Source organism: Cupressus sempervirens, chromosome 3 (assembly GCF_028749045.1).
Source record: "Cupressus sempervirens isolate cs-2001-9-10 chromosome 3, ASM2874904v1, whole genome shotgun sequence".
Taxonomy (NCBI): Eukaryota; Viridiplantae; Streptophyta; class Pinopsida; order Cupressales; family Cupressaceae; genus Cupressus; species Cupressus sempervirens.
The window spans coordinates 191,216,374-191,237,441 of record NC_143120.1 but is presented as its reverse complement, the minus strand read 5'-3'; the positions used below and the strand labels follow the sequence as shown (position 1 = coordinate 191,237,441).

At 35.6% G+C, this 21,068-nt stretch overlaps 1 protein-coding gene across 8 annotated transcripts in view; it reads left to right on the top strand.

The window, feature by feature from the left end:
* LOC149565462 (putative adenylate kinase 6, chloroplastic) overlaps positions 1-17,319 on the top strand; it is an 87,713-nt gene extending 70,394 nt beyond the window's left edge. For all 8 annotated transcript variants that reach the window (XM_089818993.1, XM_089818990.1, XM_089818989.1 and 5 more), the window contains 2 exons: positions 16,315-16,587; positions 16,762-17,319. In XM_089818993.1, the coding sequence (XP_089675119.1) occupies positions 16,315-16,587; positions 16,762-16,905 (417 nt within the window). In that variant the 3' untranslated portion in view covers positions 16,906-17,319. The remainder of the gene's footprint in view (positions 1-16,314; positions 16,588-16,761) is intronic.
* The last annotated feature ends 3,749 nt before the right edge of the window (positions 17,320-21,068 follow it).

Genomic DNA, 21,068 nt, shown 5'->3' with positions numbered 1-21,068 from the left:
CATCAAATTGAGCTCCATATCTATGACAAAGTATACATTGAGAAATAGCAAATCTCTTCCTACTTCTGAAATCTAAACCTTGCCCTATTTGACAATAGTATACTCCTCGCCTCCTCCAAACATCAAATTTGTGAATTTGTGAAATGCCAATAGGCATTAGAGATAATGAACTAAGCAGATGTTTTCTCATGATTGGATGGGCACGTGGCCATGAATGAATAGGAGGTAGACTCCCGATCAGAATGCGCAACATAGACCTTTTGTCGAGACCCTTCTTATTTAGATTGCTTCGATGCCAACCGTTTTTTGCAATCTTTGTTCAAATGGCCAAACTTGTGAAAGTAGTTACATTGGATACTTTACTTTTTGGAAGACTTTCAGGTTGTCCTTGTCCTTTCTGCTAGAAGGATTGTGGTTTACCTCTAGCAATGAAGGCCAATTATTTTGTGGAAAATGAACTAGTACTTCTTCCAAACTATTGCTTCCATCTCTATCTTGTTGTAGAAGTTTATTGCAGAGATTAGGAAACTTGAGATCAAGACTACTAGAATCTCATAGGATTGAGGTAGGCTTTTTTGTGTCTTTGCTTCCATGTCTTCTTCCATCTTGTGACCCCTCAAACTGGTCACGTATGTCCTTGATCTTTGTAAGATGTGCTTGGAGAGACATCTTCTCATCTATCATAATAGAAAATAATATATTCTTTAGAAAGAAAGCCCAGCTCTTCTTTGATGTCTCATATAGAACCTTCTTTGATCTCTTTAGCTGTTTTGTTAGATGGCACTTGAGGGAGCTGATCACCACTAACAAAAAGTTTGATAAGCATCACAACTTCTTGATTGCACTCATAAAATTTTTCCTAATTCATTCAAACTGATGTAGGAGGCGCTTTCTTCTCAGTGAAGCTAAAAATAAAAAGCCTAAAAAAAACCTTCGAAAATGACCATTAATAAAGTAACTAAGAAACACTAAAAATTGGAGACTAAAAATAGACAAATATTCTAATAACCTTTGTTGCTCTATCACTATTAGATTGCCTCCAAACCAACCACCTTGGTTGTTAGCCATGCTAGAAAGTGGCTCCCATACCTTTTGCACCTTCACAAATTCTACACACACACACATATTGGATGTTAATTGGGACTTAACAACCTCATCAAGAATTAATTGTTCTCTCTCTCTAGTGAAACACATTTAAAAATCAGTGTTTCAAGCTTAATTATTATCTTAATAGCTGCAATTGCTACGATGATCTAAATATGGCTTTTGATGTGTTTACTGATGAACTTATAGATCTATTCAAATTCAGCATACATTTGCTTGATCTGACATATTTTCCTTCCAAACTTATGTAGCATTAGGTTAAGTGAGTGGAGAACACAAGGTGTCCAAAACACATTTGAAAATTGTGTCTCAACCACAGTACTGTGGCTCTTCAATTCTTCCATATAAGAACGGTGGCAGCAAAGTCTGCATCCTTCACCTTCCTGTTATATTCAATAGCCTCAAAAAATATTAAAATCCAACAAATAATTTTATAGAATTTGTTCAATAAAATCCATTTGAATTTTTTTATAGGGAAAATTTATGAAAACCCATCAAAAAAATTTTAACTAGAAAAAATTATGAAAACCAATGAGAGAAACCTCCATGCAGCAAAACACGAGACTTCACCTGGTAAAAAACACATGCAAGAACATGCAATAAACATTCAAGTACATGCAACCTCAGAAATTAGAAACTTTTTGTCAGACCAAGAAATCTTGCAATTAAAACTCTTGCTTAGGCTCACAATTTCCATCAAAAATCTTTGTAGACTGTGATGTTCCCTTTTTGGATTGGCCATGATTGATATGTATTTAATCAATCATACTATATATAAGTCTTAAGATTATATCCATAATAATAATTCCAATTACCCAATCCTATTATTAATTGGTTTATGGATGGATGGTATAGGTGTTACAGAAGTTGCCTAGATGCCTGCTATGGACTCCCTCAAAGTTTATAGGTCCAAGTCTGCATCCCGAAGGCTTACGAATCGACAACGCCCACCCTCTATTGGGATATAATTCGTAAGCCTAGATTTATACAAGCCCCTCCTTGGTAGAACCATACTCCTAAGGTTATCTTTAATGCTTATGTCTATTACGATAATAGATAATCGACTATTATTAGTTGATGGTAATCTATTGTATATATTTAGTTAGCTTTAGTTAGCTGTAGCTTTTTTAGCTTTCTTTCAGCTAGAATTGAATGTTTCTATTCTTTACGATCGTTTCCCAATGAAACATCATTCCATTCTTTTGTATATGATGACCTCTCGGTCTCTATTAATAACAAAGCAAGTATTTTACCAATTACTTCCGTAATATGGTCTTAGAGCAAATACTTTAAATTATTTGAAAAATTTATAATTTCTTTCGAAATTATTTGCTCAGATTTTTTGAAATAATTTCTACGATTTTTTTTCCAAAACCCATTATAGGGTTTCCGTATTTAAGAAAAATCCTTCTGATCAATTGTTGGTTCTCGGCTAGGGTTTCAAGAATGAACATTTGAAAATTGCAACCTTTTTTTTTGGCTAAACCATGACAAATCGTGTTTTCCCTTCTGTAAATTGTGATTGCAACTCCTGGCATCAATTGTGGTTTTGTCTGTTAAACATTGGGAAGGCACTTGTTTTCGCAAAAACAGTGGTCATTTTTTGTTCAACTTGTTTTTGCTGGAGGGTGCTTGTTGGTTGGTCTGATACGCGTGTCCTAAACACCATCATGTGGTGTCGTTTTTGCATACTTTGGCCATAGTTGCCTCTCTTTGTTACAAACCCGACCGTTTTGGCTTGCAAACTCCATTATTTTTTGCAAATTAGAGCTTTCATGGCTATCGACTACTTTTTTTTTGAAACCCTAATTTTTGACCTTGGAATTTTTTTTGATTATAGATTCTTGGTGGGTTTTTCAAGAGCTCAACTAGGTGGTTGTCCATTTTTTCTGGGTGCCTCGATTTTGGAGCCAACGGATCTAGAAACCTACAACATATTCCTTCTGGGTTTTTTCGAGCTCTTTTCTGGGTCACTCTCCAAATTTTATGGGTCTCCTTTTTTTTGTCTCAAAGACCTTGCTTTCACAAATTTTCAAGTTTCTCATTGAAAAACATGCCATGGCATCTTTGAAAAACATTTTGCTCCAACACAACTCAAAATTCAATGGTCAAAATTATGGCACTTGGAAGCAACGGATCATCGCAATTTTTGAATATTGGAATACTAATCAACTTGTTCTGGGTGTTTCAAAGCGTCCGACTACTCCTGGTCCTAATCAGGATACTTGGGATCTGAATAATCGAGAAGCGATGATGCTTCTCAAATTATTTGTGGCTGATGATTAGCTCTTTTAGATTCCACCTGGCAAGACAATTGCTGAGATATGGACACATCTCAAAGTTCTTCATGAGACTTTTGACAAAAGCAGAGCTTTCTTTTCGAAAAATCCTCTATTTTCTATTATCATGGATGAGTGAACCTCGCTCGAGCCTCACCTGAATAGGAATCAAGAGATCTATGATTAGTTGCTTGCCATTGGTCAAGATGGAGGAAGAGGATATTGTGGTTATCACTCTTCGAAGTTTACCAAAGTCCTTTGAGTATTTTATCGAGACTCTCAACATCACGTCTTCTAGTGTTGATTTGAAGTTCATTGATTTATGCACAAATCTGCTTCAACAAGATTGGTGTAAATAACAGTTCGATAGCAGTTCCAGCTCCACCTCCACAGAGCAAGCCTTTGCTACCGAATCCTTTCAGAAGGATAAAGGCAAGTTTTAGTAGTCGTCTTAGCAGAAGTCTTCTGCTCCCACTTCAGACAACTCCCGAAAGAAGAATATTCAATGCAACTATTGCCACAAATTTGGGCATATGAAGGTTGAATGTCAGAAAGGCTTAGCTGCACAATCTAAGCAATTAAGCTCGCTACCCAAAGCGAACAATGTAGAGCTCACTGAGCAAACAAAATCTGCCTTTTATGCCTTCATGGCTAAAAGACCTGCAGATCATGTGAAATCGTCTGCCTGGTACATTGATTTAGGTGCCTCTTATCACTTCAATCACCGCAAAGACTAGTTCATTGGCTAACAACCTTATTCAAACTTTGATATTTTTGGTGGTAGAGAAGAGTACACTGTTGTTGGCAAAGTCAACATTCAGATTTAGTCTACTGGGAGGAATCTCATTTTCCTCGATGTGTACTACATTCCAAGGATGGAACTAAATCTACTCTTAGTTATTGCAACATTCTCCACACTTGGATGTTACTTTCAATTCACATCAGTGTACTATCACTGATCGAGTGTCTCAGTCTACTGTTGCAGTGGGTCTTGAGGATCATGGTCTTTTCTGACTCACCGATTTTGGTGATTCTTGGGCCTTAGCTATGGCTACTCGGCAATCTTCTATTGGCACACTTTGGCATCAACGATATGAGCATTTAAATGTGCATTATTTCTCACAGCTTGCTCGGGATGAGCTTATTCTTGGATTGCCAGAGGTTTAGACTCAACAACTTGGAGTTTGTGATGCATGCCAAGCTGGGAAGCAACATCGCACACCTTTCCTAAGTGGCGATTCATGGCGAGCTTCTCAAGTACTTCAACTTGTTCATGCCGATATCTATGGCCCTATGGCCATTCCTTCTATTCTTGGGTCCAGATATTTATGCTGTTTGTTGATGATTACAGTAGAAAAATGTGCGTGTATTTCCTTAAAAAGAAATTAGATGCATTTCCTGTATTTCAAAAGTTTAAACCTTTAGTTGAAAAAGAGTCTGGGAAATCTATTATTACTCTTAGATCAGACAACGGGGGGAAATTTTGTTCTAATGTTTGCTCTAGCTTGTTGGATACACATGGCATCAAACGCCAGTTAACCACACCCCACACACCACAACAAAACAATGTAGTTGAATGATGGAACAAAACAATCATCAAGATGGCTCAATCCATGCTCAAATACAGACATGTTTCGAAGAAGTTCTAGGCAGAATCAATCAACATTGCAGTTTATCTTTTAAAACGGTCACCCACAGTGGCAGTCAAAGGTAAAACTCCAGAAGAGGCCTGGTCAGGTCGCAAGCCCAGAATCAGTCACTTGAAGGTTTTTGGCTCCCTTGCTTTTGTTTGGATCTTGATACATCACACACCAAGTTGGATGCCAAGAGTCAGAAACTCATGCTTACTAGGTATAGTATTCTTCACAAAGCCTACTGCCTAATCGATGTTGAGACATATCTTCTCATGAATAGCGGTGATGTATTCTTTGATGAGCAACGAGGACCTTTCATGCTTGTTTCTCCTGTTCCTGATCAACATACCAACCTATAAAGGCTTATGATTTGGGAGTTAGGATTCCATTAAGTCCACCTAATAGTTATACCAGTGGTCCTTGTATAGACACCTCCAGCTTCTCCTACAGGATCACCTCTATTTGTAGATGCTTCATCTGAGTTTGATCTTGATTCTTCTAAAGAGGAACCTGATCCCCAAGCATCTCCTGATACTAATGTTGGTCCTTCTCCTCTCCGGCCTAAGTGGTGGGCTAAGAAACTTGCTGATCTTCATGATGATGAGCTCATTGATGGGAGAACTGCTCGGAGAAAGAGCAAACCTACAGAGTCTATTAACATCGCTGTCGTGGCCAACATTCATAGTGTGTTTGAACCTCAAACATATTCCGAGGCTAAAAGAATTCTGGAGTGGGAATAGACCATGACATTTGAACACCATAGCCTGTTGAAGAATAACCCCTGGGTCCATTTTGATCTTCCACCAGGGAAGAAACCCATTGGCTGCAAATGGGTATACAAAATCAAATACAAATTGGATGGTACTTTGGATAAGTGCAAAGCTCGTGTAGTTGCGAAGGGCTTTTCTGAGCACCATGGCATTGATTATAAGGAGACCTTTGCTCCTACTGCAAAAATGAGCACCATCAGATTAGTCCTAGCCATGACAACATAGTTTCGCTGGAAGCTCCATCAGATGGACGTTAAGAGTGCTTTCTTGAATGGTGATCTCCATGAAGAGGTCTACATGACTTAGCCTCCTGGTTTCAAGGTTGCTAGTAAATACTATTAGGTTCTCAAATTAGTAAAAGCTCTCTATGGCTTGAAGCAGGCCCCTCAAGCATGGTACATAAAAATTGATAACTACCTCAATGATCAAGGCTTCCAAAGGAGTTTTTCATCCTTGAATTTGTACATCAAGATTACTAATAGTGACATCATCCTTCTGGTCATTTATGTGGATTGTTTGATCATTACTGGCAGTTCGGCATCTTTGATTTAAGGAATCAAACAAAATTTATGCCAGTCTTTTGATATAACTGACCTTGGGCTCATGCATTATTGCCTAAGTGTTGAGATTTGGCAACAGTCTTCTTGTATATTCATCTCTTAGTCCAAATATGCCAAGGCTCTTTTGGACAAATTCTGTATGCAGAATTGCAAGCGTGCATCTACCCCTATGGAGAAAGGTCTCAAGTTATCAGTTAAGTTTGATTCTCCTTCCATTGATGATACTACATACAGGCAACTAGTAGGCAGCCTCATCTACCTCTCTGCTATTAAGCTTGACATCAGCTTCGCAGTCAGCTACATCTCATGCTTTATGACAGCTCCTAAGGCTGATCATTGGATGGCTGCAAAGCGTGTGCTTTTTTATGTGAAGGGCACTTCAGATTATGGACTTTTGTGCTCTCGAAGTTCTAGTCCTAGATTCAGTGGGTTCATAGATTTAGATTGGGTAGGCTCTGTTGGTGATAAAAAGTCAACTTCTACACATGTGTTCAGTTTGGGATACAGTGCAGTCACATGGACCAGTAAGAAGCAGCGGGCAATTTCTTTCTCCTCTACATAGGCTGAATACAAAGGGACTGTTAAGGCAAGATGTGAAGTTGTTTGGCTTCGTGAGATGCTTGGGGACATGCAAATGTCACCAATAGGACCAACTACTCTGTTTGTTGATAACGAAGGCGTTATCAAGTTAGCCCAAAATCCAATCCGCCATGAATGAACCAAGCATGTGGATGTTCACTGTCTTTACATACAACAATTGGTTGAAGACGAGACAATAGAGTCGTAGTATGTTCCTACCATAGATCAGACTACAAACATTCTCACCAAGACTCTTGGTCTTGATAAGTTTGTCAAATTCAGAGGACAGCGTGGTGTTATAGATAGATTAACCATTAAGGGAGGGTGTTACGATAATAGATAATCGTCTATTATTAGTTAATGGTAATCTATTGTATATATTTAGTTAGCTTTAGTGAGCTGTAGCTTTTTTAGCTTTCTTTCAGCTAGAATAGAATGTTTCTTTCTATTCTCTACGATTGTTTCCTAAGGAAACATCGTTCCATTCTTTTGTATATAATGACCTCTCGGTCTTTGTTAATAACAAAGCAAGTATTTTACCAATTACTTTCGTAATAATGTCCAACTTTATTACCATTCTATCTCATGACAAAAGCAGTGGGTGTTAACCAAGTTACCTAGATACCACCATTGAAGCAAGTATTTAACCAATTACTTCCATAATAATGTCCAACCTTATTACCATTCTATCTCATGACAAAAGCAGTGGGTGTTAACCAAGTTACCTAGATACCACTATCAATGGATTCTCTCAAAGTTTACAGGTCTATGTCCATATCACAAAGGCTTACAAAACACTAACCCCTACCTTATCTTTGTACAAAGATCCGTTGCTTGGAATTTACGCAAGCTCCTCCTTGTCAACACTTAAGTCTTCCCATCTTAGCCAAATAGTAATAGGATTTTGTGTGGATATATATTTCTGATTTTGCTATTATAATTGATAATAAGATCTCATTGTTGTAAATGATATTGATATTAGAATAGCAAATCTGAAATTTCATCATAGGTTCCTCAAAAACTAGTGCTACTCAATGATAACTGACTCAAACATCACAGTAAAGTATCCCCTATCAGTTGCAACTATATATCAGCATTCACATCATATTAAGATATATTATCAAACGTAACTAACTAGGAAGCTGTACTGTATCACTAAGAACAACATTGTTCAAAAGTGGCATCAAGAAAAACATTAGGAATGTTGCCTTATGCTAAGAGGAACTTATTCTTCCCCACCGGTATCATTTTCAGCTATTTGGAGACCCTGTGTGTTACCCTTGTAACCATCTTGTCTATCATCAAGCTTGAGATTTTGAATTCAATAAACTGATTCAAATTCTCAAGCTCCCTTTGATTGAGCATGTCCTTGCGAACAGAGAAATACTGGCAGGAGATCACATCCTTCATGTGTCAAAAGTTGACCTGCCCTCTTCAACATCATAAATCTATCCCTAGAAATTTCAAGAGCAACAACTGAGTTATTGCTGAGGGCTTTCCATTAGTCTCCACTCCCCACCATAGGGATCTATCCAAAACAGAGTATGTAGGAGAACCACCATTGACTCCCCTAAACAAAATAAAGTCTCTAACTTGGGACCAGGCCTTCCAAAGAGATTGAAAAAGTTTAGAACCAAAAATAGACAATTGAAAGTTACCAAATACTTTATCACAGAGAGAAACATTGGTCCAACTTTTACCTCTTTTAATGACAGATTTTTTTAATGTTGTTTCTAACTAGAACCTTCCAAGGCTCCTCCCTAGATAGGGATTGATGGATCCATTTTGAGGCCGGAGCAACACCATGGGATTTCAAATCCTTAATGCCTAGACCACCTTGGCTATTACGAAGACAACACCATTCCCATTTGACACAGTGCCTTTTCTTATTCCCCAAATTATTAGACCATAAGAAATCTCTCATAATCCTTTCAAGACTATTTGATTTATAATTAGCAAATAACCATCCAAAAGAGAAGTAAATACGATGAGCTGCAAGGACTTTTTGAACTACTTGAAGTCCCCTTGCTAAGGAAAGAAAATGAGTTTTCCATTTCAAGTATTTCTTCTCAATTTTGGAGAAGAGCCAAGACCACATATTTTTAAGGGAATTGTTGTGATATTAATAGTACAATAGTCACACACACACACACACACACACACACACAGATATACCATTTAAGATTCTTTATTTCCTCTTCTTTTTGAAGAAAGCTCATTGTATTTATATTCTCCTTCATAATCATAATACATTCAGAAACTTTCAACCCTTCATTATTACAATCCATGTGGAAAATCACAACAATTCATAATTAAAATATTCTCAAAGAGTCACAACCATTCATAATTACAATCCATTTGAAGAGTCACATGCTTTCATCATTTCAACCTTTTGAAAAGGTCTCTTAATTATTTTCTCATTCTTTTCATCTTTCATTAATTGTTTTTGTACTCCTATCTTCCTCTTTTTCTTCCTTTTTCTTTCAAATGAACTTTCCTCCCTTTTATATCTTAATTTGAAGGAATCACATCTCTTTATTACATCTCTTGACTTTTCATTAGATTTAGTTAACGTATATTATTCCATATTATATTATATTATTTATTATTAAATCTTATTTAGAAATATAACACACTTTCTACAATATTCTCTCTTCTATTTAATTTTATTTATTTAATCATTTATTATAATTTTGTTGTTTAATAACATTAAATATTATAATAACTTTTATTATTATTTTCTTATTTCTATATTAAGTTTAATATATTATTTTACTATCATTATCTATTGAGTAATGTTGTATTATCAAATTATTATTAAAATTCTATCTTAAAATGGGGACATGACAGTCCACCCTTCCTCAAATTGCTCGTCCTCAAGCAATTAGATAATTTCTTCTATTGATTTGAAATATGTACATTTTTTAGTCCAAATTCTTAGGTTGCTCTTGTGTCTATGATTGAACCTCTTCAAATATTCATTGGCTTTTTATATTAGTCTTTCATATGAATTATTTTCCTATATCCTCTTTTGCCTTATAGGATGGCAGAATCATGCTTTGATAACAATGTAACATTCCCTTTTTGGGTTAGTCATGATTGGCATGTATTTAATAAATCATATGGTGTATAAGTCTTTAAGAATATGTCCATTATAATAATTCCAACTACCCAATCATATTATTATATGGTTTATGGGTGGATGGTATAGATGCTATCCAAGTTGCCTATACACCACCAATGGACTCCCTCAAAGTTTTCAGGTCCAATTCCACATCCCAAAGGTTCATCACTGATCCCTACCCTCTATTGGGATATGATCCATTAGCTTGGATTTATACAAAACCCTCCTTGGTAACACCATACTCCTAAAATTATCTTTTAATGCTTATGTCCAACCTTATTAGTTTTTCCAGCTCATGATGTAAGTAGTGGGTGTAAACTAAGTTGCCTAGATACCACTATCAATGGATTCCCTCAAAGTTTACATATCGAAGTCTGTATCCTAAAGGCTTACAGAATGTTGACCTTTATCTTATTTTGGGAGAAAGATCCATTGCTTGGAATTTACACAAGCCCCTCCTTGGCAACACTCCTGTCTTCCCTTCTTAGCCAAATAGTAGTAGGATTGAAATGTGGATATATATTTTTGATCTTTCTATTATAATCATAGTTACACCACCCTGTGGGACGGGGGGACGGCAGGACAAGTTTTCGAGATGGGCGAATAGAGGTGCCTTGATTTGGGGACAGCAAGGGGATGACAAGGGGATGGGGGGTAGCAGGGGGAGCAGGGGTGTATAAAGTATACATATGGTACTTAAAATGCTAGTTATGAAAAATGGTACTACAATTATACAATATAAGATATAAAGATGTAAAAAACTTAAACATTGAACATTGCATTGAAGTTTAGAATTGGAACATTATGATTCATGATCAAATGACAAATAATGAACATTGAACATTAGCAAATGAAAGTGTCAAATTATTTAATTTCAAAATTTATAATATATATCAGTCTTCAGATATAGAAATGCAAATGTGAATAAAAATGAAGAATAGAAGGCTTTTGAACAAAGGAGGAGGAAGGAATGGGCCCCATATCCCATTATAACAAAAATAGAACCAAAAAAATATTAAAATAATGCCTTATTTTTTTACTTTTTAATGTCCCCCATCTTCTTGCCATGGGAGACGTCCTGGCGTCCCCTCGCACCCATAGGGGACACAGAGACGTCTTGCCGTCTCCGGTGGAGGTGGCACTTTGAGTGGTGCCGCTTGAGATGCCGTGATGCTGTCCTAACATCTCGGGTACGTCCCTATCTCGGTTGTGGACTGGTCTCCGGTGCGTTCCTGTCTCGGGTGTTACACTAATTATAATTGATATTACAATCTAATTATTGTAAATGATATTAATACGACAATACTTATATGTATGTATGTATGTATGTATACCACATAGATATAATATATCAATGAATCATACAAGATTCTTTATTTCCTCCTTTTTGAAGAAAACTCCCTTGTATTTATATTCTCCTTCGTATTCATAATATATTCAAAAACTTACAACCCTTCATAATCACAATCCATGTGAAAAGTCCCAACAATTCATAATTAAAATATTTTCAAACAGTCACAATCATTCATAATTATTAATTGCAATACATAGACACACCCTTTCATCATTTCAACCTTTTGAAAAAGTCCCTTGCTTATTTTTTTCTTATCTTCCATTAATCCTTCTTTTACTCCCATCTTCTCCTCCTCTTATTCTTTCAAATGAACTCTCCTCCTTTTATATCTTAATTTGAAGGGGTCACATCTCTTTATTACATATCGCTTGACTTTTCATTAGATTTAGTTAATATATATTACTCTAAATTATATTATTTATTTACTTATTTATTTTATGTTTATTATCATTTATTATTCAATCCTATTTAGAAAAGTAACATACTTTCTACAATATTATCTCTTGTATTTAATTTAATTTATTTATTCATTTATTTTAATTTTATTATTTGTTAATAATGATAAATATTATTTATTCATACTAGATCATATATGTTATTATTTATATTATAATAATAATATTTTAATTTCTTTCTTATTTTTATGTTTTTATATTAATTTTAATTTTTTGTTATTTTATTATCATTATCTATTTAGTAATATTGTATCATCTAATTATTATTAAAATTCTATCTTAAAATGGGAATGTACAAAGACAAACCTCAAATTTTTCATTAAATGCCTTCGATGATTTTATTTAAAAAATTCAGAAAAACAAATATTTGGAAATAAATCTAGATCAAAAGAGAGAAATTTTCTTTAAAATATTTGCCAAATTTTATGAAATTCCGTCAACTCGTTATGATACCATGCTATGGTAGATCGATGTTGTATTGAACAGAGGGGATGAAAACTCCTTTGATAGATTTACAAAGACAATGTTTCTAAAGAAACAATTATGAACTAAAGACGAAAGTAGAAACTACCTAATAAATTTAAGTCTATTAAGATTAACTAAGATGACCATTAAAGAAACATTATAATATTATAATAGTATTATATTTCTTGAAGGCTGTATTTGGATAATGAGTAAGTTAATAATCATTTTATTGTAAAGGGTAAATAGAAGATGAAACAGGGGTAATCGTTAAGTGTTTGTCTTCCTCTTGGTTCCCCTAATGTGGGGAGGGGGCGGGGGAGAAGGAGGGACGAGGGGCGGGGCTTCATATCATTCTAATTCTAGATATGATGATTCTATCAGATATAGCACCACCTAGTTTTCTGAGTATCTACATACAGATAATTTTGTTCCAGCTTCCCTGTAAGATGTTTCTCCTATGTGAGATGTCGGTACTTCTAACCTCTGGCCTAAGTGGTGGGCTTAGACTATTGTAGATGTCCATGATGATGAGCTCATTGAGGGTAGATCAACTTGAAGAAAGAGAAAGCAACAAAGCACAATCAATTTTGTTCTGATGGCCAACATCCATGACATCTATGAGCTTCAAACTCATTCAGAGGCTAAAGGCATTCCAAAGTGAGAAAAGTTTATGGTGGTAAATTACCATTGTCTTCTGAAGTATAGCACGTGGGTCTTTTTTGATCCACCCCTTGGAAAGAAACCTATCAACTGCAAATGGGTGTATAGGGTCAGTCATCATGTAGATGGCACTTTGGATAAGTAGAAGGCCAAATTGGTAACTTGACGATTCAAACAATAGGAGGGCATTGATTATGTGGAGACCTTTGCTCCTACTGTTAAAATGAGCACAATTTGTCTCCTTATTGCCATTGCAGCTCAATTTGGACGGATAGTTCATCAAATAGATGTCAAGAGTGCCTTCCTCACTAGTAAGTTGCAGGAAGAAGTCTACATGATACAACCTCCTGGTTTCAAGGTTGTTGGTAAAGAACATCAGGTCTTTAGACTGGTCAACACACTCTATAGACTGAAACAAGCTCCTCGGGCATGGTATATAAAGATTGATTAGCACTTGGTTGATCATGGTTTTCAACGCAATGCTTTTGGCACTAATTTGTATGCAATCACTTTGGTGATGATATTCCTCTTCTTGTTGTCTGTTGATGATTTGATTACAATAATCAAACATGACTTGTGTCAGGCTTTTGACATGCTGATTTGGGCCTCTATTATTGTTTGGGTATTGAGGTTTGGCAGATAACTAGTAGTAGTTTTATCTCTCAATCTAAACATGTCAGAAGTTTGTTTCACGAATTTCAGATGTAGGGTTGTAAACAGGCCTCCACGCCTATAGAGAAGGGGCTGAAGTTGTTGGCCAAATCTGATTCATCCACAGTAAATTGAACAACATTCAAGCAACTAGTGAGCAGCCTCATCTACACTGCCATTTGACTTGATCTCAGTTTTTCTGTGAGCTACATTTCTCGCTTCATGACAACCCCAAAAGCTGATCATTAGGTTGCAGCAAAGCAAGTGTTGAGATGTGTGAAAGGCATTTCAGATTTTTGCATTTTTTATAACAGATTCAAGGATCCAAAGCTGATTGGATATATAAACTCAGATTGGGCCGGTTCAGTGGATGACAAAAGATCCACATATGGGTATGTAATTTGTTTGGGTATAGGTGCTGTAACATGTACCAACAAGAAGCAGTAGGAAGTAGCTCTTTCCTTGACTGAAGCAGAAGATTCAGTTATGGCAGCACGTTAGCTAATTTGGCTGTGAAAGATGTTTTATGACATGCAAATGTCACAAGCAGGACCTTCTCCCTTGTACACTGACTATTAAGGGTTACTCGGACTGGCCAAAAATCCAATCTTCCATGAATGTACCGAGCATGTTGAGCTTCATTGTCTTGTAGAAGACGGATCAGTTCAGCAGCAGTATGTTCTGATAGAGGTTGAAACTCCAGATGTTCTCACCAAGTCTATGAGCTGGGATAAATTTGTCAAATTCAGGGGGGCAACTTGGTGTAGTTGACAGATCGACCATTAAGGGAGGGTGTTAAAATTATATCTCTATACCGAATGGTCAATAATAATGTAAATAGTTAGTTTAGATTCGCATAGTAAAGTTTACTTAGAATCTTTCTATTTTAGTCTTTCCATTTCGTTCAGAATTTCATCAATGTAATTGCCTACAAGTGTTTTTCATTTGATTAAGAATAAACAAGCAATTACCTGATTCAGTTTGTTTCAGAAGTTGCAAGCTTATTTTGTCTCAGACGACATTTTCTGATTTTACCATAAATGTCGTCACATATGAAACACAAAAAGACATATAATATATTAATTTGTTTAAAAAAATATACACACACACATTTGTATACTGTCATCCCCTGCCCTCCCCCATCTATGTCCCCAGACCATGGAACATGGCTTCCTTCTACTTTTTAAGAAATCAAAATCTCATCAGTGCCTCAACATGTGGCTTCATCCATCTGATTCCATATTAGACAATTGCAGATAATTGTCTTCTTATCTTGTCAGATGCCCCTACGTAAGACAGTGTTTATGTCATTTAAAGATTTTTTTGCCTTTAAAATGGGCAATTATATGCCGGCTTTATAAATACAAAGGAGAAAACTGAATTTTACGGTAACCCAGAAATCAAAAACCCTTGAATTCATAGCTTTCTAGTTTTCTACAGCCAACTAACTTAATAATCATGTTCTTCTCTTTCAGCCTCTGGTTTTCTTGGTTATCTTGATTACCAGTATTGTCTGCTCTCAAATTAATGTTTATTGCAAAATGGATTGCTCAGGATCATGTTATTGAAACTCCTTTCACCAATTTTATTGTCTTTGCTCTCCTTTTCTATTAATACTCGTCTCCCTGTCTCTGTCTATGGCTTTATTCATATATTTCTGTGTCTCTTATCCCATTGAAGGGAGACGTAATGACTTCTATCACCAGTAATGCAAACTTGGCTTGCAGTTATTTCAACTATAAGTAGCTGACAATGAAATCTCTATCGATTTCTGCCAGAGAGCCAAGAGAGTGACTCTGATACCACAACATGAAGCCGATTGTCATGGATCCAAGATCTGCAGGGTCTATCTATTTATTGTAGTGCATGAAAAGTACACAACCTTGGAGTATGCAGTTATTGCAGAAATAACAAAAGATATATCACTGTCTAACAGGTTTTTTAACAGTAATTGAACTAATTAAAATAAACTAAATGTAAGAGAGTATTTAATAGTTTGGAATGAAACTCTGCCAACACCACAATTCTGAAAACAAGGTATCTTGAACAATGCCCCCAAAATAGTAGGACTTGGGTAACTGCATAAGCAGTGCCCAAAGCAGAAATATGAAAATAATGTATGCTACAAAGTACAAAAAATCAAAGTATTTCCAATCAAAAAACAAATAAATTTATTTTCGCTTGGATGCCAAACCAGGCTAACTCTAAGAGTAGTTTGTATACCACACTCCGCGTGAAACACAGTTTCCGATAGGCTACCCAATACACAACAATCATTTATATTCAGTTTCCTAACATTTTATCCATAACTACTATTCCCATTTTTAATTCTGGCCTTTTGCATATTGGTATCGTGGAATTTACAGAAGGCTCCATTTGTAAACTCTTATCGAGCAGAATATATAAGTGTAAATGTACCGATTCTTAAAATTCAATTCTTGAGTGGGATATAATAGACAGTATATGCATGGCAGCATTAATCCGATTCTCTACTGTTATTTATTATTATCATTGACCTTGATGGGAGTAATAGGCTAAGTGGTTTGTCAAAGCAAAGTGTGTAATTTTCTGTGCAGCGACTATATAGAGAACATGCTTTTTAGCATACTGGGAGTGAATTAGTCTCCAGGATAACATCTTCACCTCACTTATTAGTGGATGAATTTACATTTTATGCAGGAAGTCCTAGAAAAAGTGACAGATATTGATCTGGCTGTCAACCTCAAGCTCAGGGAAGAAGCCTTGCTTCAGAAATGCTTGGGGAGGAGAATGTGCAGTCAGTGTGGAGGCAATTTCAATGTAGCATCAGTAAATGTTGAAGAACAAGGAGGACAGCCAGCCATACGCATGGCACCTCTTCTACCACCTCCAAGTTGCGAGTCCAAGTTGATAACCAGGGCAGATGATACAGAAGAAGTTGTGAAAGAAAGGCTTCGTGTCTATCGTGATAAGGCACGCTTTTTGCTTTTCATGTTTATGCGTCCCAGGCTGTTTCACTTCATTTTTGTGGGTTATTTGTTACATACCTTGGTCATCGAGATGTAACCTTTTCTTTCATAATTTTCTTAGTTTCTGCATATTTTGCGTATGTCTCTAATCTGAACTTTTCTATTTTTCTTCTTGTAGAGCCAACCTGTTGAAGAGTTTTACCGTAGCAGAGGAAAACTTCTTGAATTTGACTTGCCAGGGGGCATTCCTGAGTCATGGCCGAAGCTATTGGCCGCCTTGAATATAGAAGAAAATGAAGAAAAAGATAGATTGGTTGCTTGAAATTCATTGAGGAGCTGTGCATCGGATTATTTTTTATTGTTCTCCAGGGCATGCTAACTGCTCTGAGCTGATGTGGGATTGATTTCAAGGCTTTAAGTAACATTCCTGATTTCATTAAAATGCGAGACTATTGCTTGTGAATTCACTATGGGAAAGCACATTAAGATGTATGTCCCGACATATGGGGGATTGATTTCATTGTATCAGTAACATTGTCATTTACACCTAAATGTGCAATGCTTATTTTTGGTACATTTGCTGAGGCAAGCATTGGAAATCTTTTAAATAAAGCTTTAGTGAAGAGCTTAATGTTCGTGGAAGACAAACTCTACGATGCATAACGTACAGAGATTCCAGCAATTAAACATTTGAAATTCAACAGTAGGAGCTAACTAAAAATACCCTTAATTTTTAGGATTGCAGTAAAAGAATATAGCTCAGCTTCATAGCTCCTTAAGGTATCGTATCAGAGATTTAAGTACTTCCAATATTAGTTGTTTTAGTAGTCCCTGGAACTAATGTTTTCATTAGCTTCCTTCTATTAATTTGCAAAGTAAAAACAATCTGAAATCCTAAGGTTTCAGAATCTTTATTTTTAAATTAAATTCTGTACAGTAATTTCTTTTTTCCTTATTGGATAACAACAATTTTCCTGGGGTTTAAATTGTTTGTGCTCCCTTTTCCTTCTGCTACGGGCATTTGTTTAACTGCTTCCCACAAGGCTTCTCAGTCATAGAATGGAAAGCACGTGAGAGGGGAGATGAACAAATCTCTGTTTGTACGTCTGTTTACTTTGCAAGTGGCTGTGTATAGATCGTAAGATGGCCAAAAAGCTGCATTTGCCTCATCTTTTGCTCCCTCAGGGGCGAGGTCACATGGAGTTGTTTAATTTTGAGGAACGAGAATCAAAATTCTCTCTTTTCTGCACTGTGGTAGGAACGCCCAATTTGGCTATGCTCACATTGACAATTTTTTAAAGTTTATTACACCTGGTTTTTGGAATTTTTTTCTACGTAATTTTGTGCAACTATTTAATAAGATATAGAACACTCCCTCCAAATCATACGTTAGGATTGACTAAGAAATGAAAGAAGACAGCCACTTAGGACAGGTCCCCATGTTGGGCTTATTTTAGCTAGCTAGCAGCTGCTGCTCCATGTATTTAGCATTAATTTGTGGAGCTGATGGCCCCATAGAACCAAAGTTTGCTGCTTATTTTTGAGCATCACTGCTAAATGAAGGTTTGTGGGATATTTATTGTGAATAAATATTAGAAGAGAAATTTTAGGCAAATAAAAAAGAGGAATAAATAGGTTGAAGGCATTTGACATTTTTCTAATAAGCAGTGGCTGCTTGTTTTCAGTCCCATTTTTTTCCCAAAGCTTATCTTAAGATTTTAAGCAGTAGCTGCTCCATTATTTTAGAAAAAGATTCTAATTTATCCATTCCTCTAAACTTGAAAATTCCATGGGAACACTGCAGCTGTTTAATTTTAAGCATAAATTGTCCCTAAGCAGCTGCATGGGACATGGGGTTACCCTATGTTCCCATGTGGCTGCTTAACTCTGTTTTGTACCTTAAAATAAACATAAAACTGTCCCATGCAATTTTTTGCTTAGCACAAAGGAAATTTAGGAATCTTCTCTTATTGTGGTACAACTGCTTAGCAATCAAAAATAGGCTGTTGAAAAAGATGGGATTGAGTTATATTTTCATTCAATTTTTTCATGTGGACACCAGTCCATAAAATATTTCTTAAAATGGGGTTGCTAGCCAAATTAAGCTTAGCAGCGGCATAGGGACCTCCCTTGAAATCAACTGAATTCTTCCCTTGGATCGAAATTGTAAAAGCATTCTCGTCAATTGTAAGAAGTCATAGGCAAAAAGAATTTAAATTTAAATTATTAATTTTTTTATTTGTATATTATTTATTTAAATCATTTTAACTCCATAATTATTTTGAAGGATTTGAATTAATGTTCATATAAAAATTAATTATTTACATTAAAAATACATAGAATTTTTTATAACACTAAATATTTATATAATCAAAATTTAAAAATAATTAAATGAGGAGGCTAAGTTTTGGACGAACCTCCCTTTCTGTGACCTTATTTCGGTCATTGTCCAAGGTTATATCATTTTTAAGTCTATCTGGCGTGCCTGAGATTATGTTTGAAAGTTTATCACTAATAAGGATTTTTATAATGATAATCAAATTCATGGTGAGAGGTCCATTTGGTGGAATTTGAGTGTGAATAATAAATCCCTAGCCCTCTACCAGGGATTTTCAGCCAAGTCCTGGGCTAAAGCTAGTATTACTCAGTTTGCTGATTTATTTGAGCACAATGTTTTTATTCCTTGGGATGATCTCAAGAATAAATTTAATCTTCCTCAATCCTAAAAGATGACATATAATCTTATCTTGCAAGCTTCTAAAGACTTGCCTTCCATTTGTCATGTGGACTCTTATAGGCATCTTAAATGTAAATGGCCTGATGGTACTGTTTTGGATAAGCTTAAAGCTAAAAACATTTACAAGGTTATTGATCATAATAAGGATATTATTGTTCATTTGAATAAGATCTGGTATTGTTCTTTTGATTGTAAAGCTTGGTTTAAGCTGCTGGATTGTATTTGGAAAAAAATGTTGAACCAAAAATTCAATGTTTTAAATGGTTGGCGTTAATTGATAGACTTCCTATTAGAAGAGATAATCAACAATCTGATGTTTGTAAAATCTGCAGGTTACCTGAAACTAATAGACATATTTTATTTGATTGCCTTTTTGCTAAAGAGATTTGGAATTTATTTGGTATTTACTATCCCATTAGTGTGAGCATTATCAATATTATTACTGGTCACATTAATTGACTTAGTAGTAAGGATGCTAATTATTTTTTGAATATGTTGTCCCCTAACATTCTATGGCAGATTTGGAAATGCAGGAACGAGGAAAAGTACCAAGGTAAGCCAAGGAATCTTATTGAGTTTTTTTGAAAACTCACTTTTTTCAAAATCTTTTCGCAAGTGCAAACCACCATGATAATTGAGGAGGACAAATTAAGAAGATTTCTTAAAGATGGGTAGGCGACTTTCTTTGTTCACGAACTTAAGTATGGGTATCAGTGGCGAAGGACTATGGACAACCTGTGGTTATTTGAGCACACGTGTTGGAAGCTGAACCAAGCTATTAAGAGGAGCCATGATGCCAGGAAGGAGGAAATCTTTATGCTATTCCAGATTCAAGAGCGGAAGAGTATTGTTTGGATGGAAGGCCCACTCGGTTGGACCGCTTGGGTAGATTTATACTATGATGTATTGCACTAGCCTTGTGCTTTTTGGTTTTAAGGTGTATCTGATACTTTATTGCTGCTCCTTTGTTGTTGTTGTTATGGTTTGAGGCTATGCCGCTTATGTGAATCTCGTAAAACTGTGTAATTATTTTTTGATCTCTCTATATCTAATAGAAAATAATAATAATAAAATATGTATATAATCAAAATTTAAAAATAATCAATTTTGTTTTTATTTTTCAAATTTGACATTACATAATATTTTTCTTTTAGATTTTTCATTTTTCTTTGTATTATTGTAACATTTTTCTTTGTATTTAAAATAAAATAAAATAATATATCAATTGATCAAAAAGCATAGTACAAAAAGGAGCGGAGAGGCGAACCTTGATCCACCAAGTTAAGATAAAAAAATTAAGTACAAAATAGGGCAGATCACCATATAAACAATTTTACGAGAGCATAAGAATTAAAAAGAAAACCAATAACAGTCACTATAGAACATCATCATAGTCTTCCACCTAGGAGGTCCATCCTTGGTCCCCTTCCATCCACACAACTTTCTTTCTTTCCAATATGTGAGCAAATAGTTCTATATTATCAAAGTAGGTTCCTCTCCTTTCCTTAAGCAGTATTTTAAGAGCTTCATCAAAAGTGGTGTGATTGTCAACGATGTTGGCCCATTCTAGACCATTCTTCATCTCGTAAATAAACATCGTGGCATGCCCATCTTGGAGAAATCTTTTCAGCTTCTCCATTTCCAACCGCATAACACAGGGCACCTGCGAAATAATTTTGAAACGTATGAGTTTCAAAAGAAACACAGTAAGAGTTCTGCCATTGCCTTGAAATTTTTCTTTGTATTAT